This window comes from Megalobrama amblycephala, linkage group LG1 (assembly GCF_018812025.1).
Source record: "Megalobrama amblycephala isolate DHTTF-2021 linkage group LG1, ASM1881202v1, whole genome shotgun sequence".
NCBI classification, from domain to species: Eukaryota; Metazoa; Chordata; class Actinopteri; order Cypriniformes; family Xenocyprididae; genus Megalobrama; species Megalobrama amblycephala.
The window spans coordinates 17,056,485-17,063,176 of NC_063044.1; the positions used below are offsets into that span (position 1 = coordinate 17,056,485).

General features: G+C 36.2%; 1 protein-coding gene across 1 annotated transcript; it reads left to right on the forward strand.

Moving 5' to 3' along the window:
- The first annotated feature begins 1,818 nt into the window (after positions 1–1,818).
- On the forward strand, positions 1,819–5,701 carry LOC125264809. Its single transcript, XM_048184586.1, has 9 exons — positions 1,819–1,965; positions 2,045–2,185; positions 2,268–2,604; positions 2,716–2,764; positions 3,569–3,805; positions 4,292–4,500; positions 4,655–4,740; positions 4,907–5,089; positions 5,530–5,701. Exons 2-6 carry the CDS (start codon positions 2,079–2,081, stop codon positions 4,351–4,353), a joined length of 792 nt encoding a protein of 263 aa, XP_048040543.1. The 5' UTR covers positions 1,819–1,965; positions 2,045–2,078; the 3' UTR covers positions 4,354–4,500; positions 4,655–4,740; positions 4,907–5,089; positions 5,530–5,701.
- The last annotated feature ends 991 nt before the right edge of the window (positions 5,702–6,692 follow it).

Genomic DNA, 6,692 nt, shown 5'->3' on the forward strand with positions numbered 1-6,692 from the left:
GACACTTTGAAGAACTATTGAATATAGCAAGCATACATACTCTTAAATATGAAATAAGAATAACCATAAAGGGTACAATAAAGAGTAAATACTTGGAAAAAATATGAAAATACATGAATATATAAAATCAAAAGTAATATTTATAAATCATAAGCCATAAATTATTAACATGAAATATAAATAAAATGCATGAATATTGGCCTTTTTGGATCCACCACATAGCAACTGATCAAACTTCAATTTTAGTTTTGGATGGGTTTGAGACACTTAGCATGCTTCAAACTGCATGAAACTCGACTTATATGTCAGGATTGTCATCCAGTAGACATGGGCAAAGCCTCAGAAACGGGCAGGAAGGAGGGACTCTACAGCGCCACCTTTTGACAAAAGTCACCAAACTCGTAATACATATATTGATCTCATTAAAGGCAGGGTAGGTAAAAAATTTATAAACAACTTTCTTCCAAATTTGTTTAAACTTTCTATATATATATCAATGCATAATTAAAATGTAAGAACTCTGATAAAAAGAGTATAAAAATCGAGTGACTCTAGACCGTTTAATCTGTATTAAACACAGCTCATTATTTCCATCCGGGACGAAACATAGGATTGGCTTAGGCGACTGTCACTCTCTCGCAACCATGGCAACCACCCTGTTGCCACACATGACCTGCCCACTTGCGCGCGCACGTTTGATTTGAGGAATTCAAGAGGCACGGATCCTAGGAATACCAAAACAATGGCAGAGAAACAGCAAGCAAAATTCACAGTACCGGCCTATGCAGTTAGTGAAGGCAAACCAGGCAAAAAAGGAAGACAGTAACAGTACAAGAAAAGGCAATGAACAAAAAGTCTTTGGATAAACAAAGAAATAAAACGCGAGTTAATATCGGCGTGGCTTTCCAGCGATGGCGAGAATTGAGGGAACTCAAGGGGCTGAAAAGTGACTCCTTGATGGCTTTATTTCTGCTAGACAGGTAAATCTTTCTTTTTGTATTTTGATCATACATATTTTTTTGTTTATTTTTTCATGAAGCATGTGTCATTAGCACACGTAGCTGCGTAATATAGCTAACATAACATTACTTAGCGAGCCGTAGTAGAGACGATAAATAATCTATAGATGATAGCTATAGTGTTGAATTGTGCATAATTTTGCTTTAGATAACTAAATACATGTTTAACAGATAGTAGGCCTAACGTTACTCCGCATCTAGGAACTTTTCTTAGAACTATATTTACCCTCTGTCTAACTCTTTTACCATGTTCACCTGTAAGTTTACCTGCACGTTTTTTTTCGCCTTTGTTTTGTTTTTATATTCTCTACCTATGTTTACTGATGTCTTTATCTTGTATCTGTGTGTGTCGTACACACTTTGTTGTATGTGTGTGTTATTATTTTGTGTCTGCAATGCAGTTGTGAGTTGATATTTGAGTGTATGTTACTCTGTTTATCTGTAATCAAGACATTTTATAAATGTGATGTAATTGTTGTGTTGATTTGTATAATTTTTTTTTTATTAGTTATGAGAAAGACATATCAACGTCCACACCATCGAAAAGTGGATTTACAATGCCACCACCACCTGTATCCACTATTGTCTCGGAGTCGCTTTCTGACCGGTGAGACTTGTATGTTGTGTCGTTCAGTGAACGAGTGACAGTTTTTATAACAATCAACATGTTTATCTGTTTTTATTGTCATTTTTCCAGAGATGATGACTTCTCAGTCCCTGGAGTTGAAGAGTTGGATAGTAGCAGCGTACAGGATAAAAACATTCAGGAATTAGATGCAAGGTATTGATTAGTGAGACATTTGTATACATTTTTTATCAAACTTCACTTTATAGTTATTGTCTCCATCATTACTTCAACCAGTGATGGTGACATAAAATCTTCTCTTTTATCACTGGATCTGGATGTCATCAGTGAAGATGAATTTAACAACATTAAAAACTCAATGTAAGTTGTTGTGTTGACTGAATAGATGTTTTAAATTATATTGTTAGATTGAATATAATTTTCCAATTTTACTACATAGTATCGAGTGGGAAGATGACACCTGGTGTCCTGATATGGAGACAAAGTCTGTGTCATCATTTGAAGAAGACGAAACAAAGGAAATAGATACAGACTATGATGACAGTGATGATGAGGACTATATGCCACATATTTGTGTGCGGTAGGTTCAATACTGTATGACTATTATATTGAAGTTATTCATATGTTTGCTAGATATTTTTTAAATATTTGTGTTACAACAGGACTGGCGGTGCTCTGAAGACTCCGATTTGTCTGAATTCCCTTCAAACAATTAGTATGGAGGACACTGTGCACGATGCCGAAGACAACTCCCAAGACCCTACTATTGCAGACATGCATCCAGTCCCAGAGACTGCTAAAATCATGGTTGAGGATGACATAATTGGCCAGCCAGCATCTATAACATACCACAGTCGTCTGAAGCTGCTTGCCGAATATCTTGTTCTACCTGTGAACACGTGTACTGCTAAGGACACAAACACAAATGCAGAGTGTGGGGCACATGAACCATTTGAGGTCAACATCCATTCCAGGGGTACAGCTGCAATTGTGGAATGGGTGAGTCTGAACTTTGTGTGACTGTATTGATAACATGTTTTGAACAATTTGAAATGTTTTAGATGTGTAATATAGGTTAAATATATATTTTTAATTGTCTTTCTTTTTCAGATACGTTGTAATGGTCACACTGTTTGGAAATGGTCTTCACAGCCCAATTTTAACCCTTAAATGCATGACTGTTTCACCAATCATTCTTACATATTCGGGTCTTTATCGACCCGGATCTATATCTAACACAGAAGGATCTCTACCTGTCGCGATAATATAAAACTCCTCTGATATTAGAGTAACAATTACAGAAGAACAAAATAAATCATATTTTGTTTCCTTTTGGAGCTTGAAAGGGCTCAGTTTGAGCAGATGTTTTATGCAATCACCACTGTCCTCCTCAGAGCCCATTTCCCAGTAAATTCAGCAAATAATGGGCTAGTTTTATGTTTGAGGTCACGAATTTGCGATCTCAAATGTATTCTCAAAACTATATAATTTTCAACATCTTCAAAATCAATATTTCGATTGCTAACAGCTTCACCAGATCCATCCAGTAACAGTTACAGTCATATTTTATTGCGTTCAGTACTTGCTCTGCAGTAAATCACTGAGCCATATCATGTTTTTCTTATTATTTCGTTTTCTGTCTGAATGAGTCGTCACTTCAGCATTGTGTATCAGACATTGCACTTATTTCGTCATCTAAGATTCAATTATTGTTGTGCAGAAAAAATATATGTACACTCATACACACCTCGGGTCGTTTGCGACCCTATACAATTTTTACAAAAAATGAATACAAAAATAGGCATTCTTTTATAATTTTATGATTTTTTTCTTGTTAAATTCTTTATAATGAATTTATTGAGGAATACCAAGAAGGTTGATGTCTAACTTTAAAAAATGAACGAGGAGGAGGGTAGTGAATGACGTCCCGGGTCACTAAAGACCCGAGGTGTGCATTTAAGGGTTAAATATGGAATGCTTGCTGGGGACTTTATGTTGGCGTGTAACATACTGCTGTCTGGCAACAACTATGCCAAGATTTCACTTCTCTTTAAATTTACGAATATGGGGATGGTGGAGAAGTCATCTTTTTTCCGAATACAAGACTCATACTGTGTGGACACCATAAAGGAATTCTGGAAGGAGAAGAGAGCTGAAATCATTGCCCAACTACAGTCCAAAGGGCCTATTGTGGCCTTAGGTAAATTCACATACACACACAAATAAACAGGATATCTATTAAAAGAGAGTACAGAATATTTCAAAAGATGGTTGTTGATCTACCATGCATTTACAGGAGGCAAGGTGTGAATGATGGCTAAACCGCATAGAATGTGATCCTCAGATTTGTATGTATAACCCTATTTTTACACCTTGCCTCATGTGACCCTATTGACTCAAAGTGTGGGTCAACGACAATCAGCACCACTGTCAAGGTGACAACCCCACTATAGGTGAAATACCAGTAACTAAACATCACTTGGTAAAATGGAAACAGACACTTTGATGTATAAATGTTTGTGTTGTTTGTTTTACAAAATCTTCAATTAGTAAAAGATACCGGCCTTATACAGAGCTAATCTCATCTACGGTTGCCCAGTGATTTTATGCAGTTATATACTGTATGTATAAAATGAGTATGTCATTGTTGAACAGTGTTTAGCTCTTTTGCTTTCCCTTATAAAAGGTGATGCTCGGATGGACAGTATTGCACATATTCAACAATGGAAAATGAAACTAAACATATAATCAGTATGGTCAACATCGAGAAGAGGGAGACCATGAGGAACTCTGTTGTAATGGAGAAAGAGGCCTTTCAACAGACCTTCGAGGCACTCCGTCAAGAAATAAACTTGACTGAAATTTGTACCGATGCTCAAATATCAGCTCTCTTCAGTAAGTATCTTTACTATAGTCTTTATGTTTTTTGTAAAGCACCCCAAATTTCTGCACTCGTTACAGACAAAATACATCACTCTGATTATGACATGATATTGTTTTGGGTTATTTTGGGTGAGTATGCATTAAATTCCTAGCTTTTGTCCTCCAGACAAAGGGAAATACAGAGACAGCGGAGTCCACCACACTCTGGACGTCTGGCATGGGTCCAAAAACTTGAGCAAAAAAACTCATGCAGTAAGTATAATAAATCCGCATCAGTAATCACATTTCATCTGATCACAATAAAAACTTACCCTTCCATACCTTTTTATTTCTTTTTTAAATATATGATTGTATTTTTAATCCTGTTGACATAATCATAGTTTACCTAACACAAAAGAATAATTGTTTATGCATCCAGGCAGGGCAGCAAAAGGGGTGTGCCATTCTCCAGATGTGGAATAAAGACGGATATCAGCTAATAAGGGGATTCCTAGAAGCAGAACCAGGAGACCTGATGATCCCCGTCAACATGGCGTACTGTCTGGTGCACCTGCTCCATCAACACTGGAGCTATTGCAAATTCAAGTCAGCAGAGAGTTAGGTGAGTTCTTTAAATACTGGTACCTCTAGTAGTACCAGCTATTTTATGAGCTATATGGATTTATTGAAAAAAAAATTTAATGTGAATTTAAATTTCAACAATACATATTACACAATTTTAACTGTAACATATCAAACTCATAAACTGTTATTATAATCTAAAGTGGTTATATAAAAGTCATGATACAATCCAAATATCACGTGGGTGACTTTATCATCCAAGACAAATGTAGTAGTAAATATGATTTTTGGAAAACTAAGTAAAAAAAAAAAAGGTGTATAATAACGATCATTTATGGCCAAGATAAACACACAATCAAATAAAACTCTTCTCCCATAATAGATTATATATATATAGCGTTATAATATTTAACAGTAATGTGTTTGTTTTTGAAATGTGGTAATCATGTCAGAGAGATAATTATTATATTCTTTGTATAGGTCAATCGCTGCCGAAACAATGAATAATCTCCACAGGACCAGAGCTGATGTGATGCTACGTCCCAAGATACCTCTGGAAACCCAATGTCTTATATGTGTTATTGTTGATTGTGCTAATGTTTTTTATATTTGTGATTATAGTTTCTAGCTTTAGTAATACAGAAATTAAAAAGTGACATTCTACATTTGGTTGTCGTTATTGCCGAAATAATACATAAATTTAGTTTTGTAATCAAATGTGGTTTCTATTGCAAGTGTAAAGAATTAATTTATCATTTTCAGTAAATTTTTTTATTTAAAAATAAACGAAGAAAATAGTATACCAAACAAAAAAATAATAATTTTAATATTGTAGAATGTAAAACACAGAAACTATGTACATGTATTCATCCACACAATAGATGGGACAGTTCTCTAAAGCACTCTAGACTCTACTAGGAATAAAACCTCTGTACTGTTGCAGTGGATCAGGATAACGATCGCGTATCTTCCAGACGCAGCAGCTTGGTATCACGACTCTGTGACCCTGTCCCAATGCTCCATACTGCCACACTACAAATTGCCTGTATGCTGCATGACGAAACTGTCTATTACTCTGTCCCGGTTCTGGATTATCAGTCAATGCTCGAATGTCATTCCAGATACGTCTGGCAAGGCGCAGAACACCCTCTTCCAAAATGTAGGCTTCCATGTGTGGCAGTATGGAAATACAATAATCGGGATGTTGTCCACAGCACTTTTGTTCTACAAATGTGGCCATTCCTCTGCACCGCTGGCAGACACAACAAGGGGGTTGCCCTGACACAAGAGGGCATTTTCTGACATCCTTTCCAGAACATCAAACATAAGACTTGGGTCACGCGTCAGGCAGAGCTCCAGGACTTGATGTGCTTGTTCCAGGCTCAGTCCTCGAATTCTGGCCTGCAATGGAATATATAATTACAAATTATATAAAAATATGTAAATATTGGTGTGATTACACAGAACATTTGTCAACATGATTCAATTTTTTATTTTATTTTTATATAGCTTCGTGTTCTCTGAGATGACTTGTGTGCACATTACACTCCAGATCATATATACCTGTTCACATGCCCTTGTTTGAGCTTGAAGATCCAAAACTCGACGTAGGTCCTCTTGTCCAAGAAGTGCTCCTTGCCCTG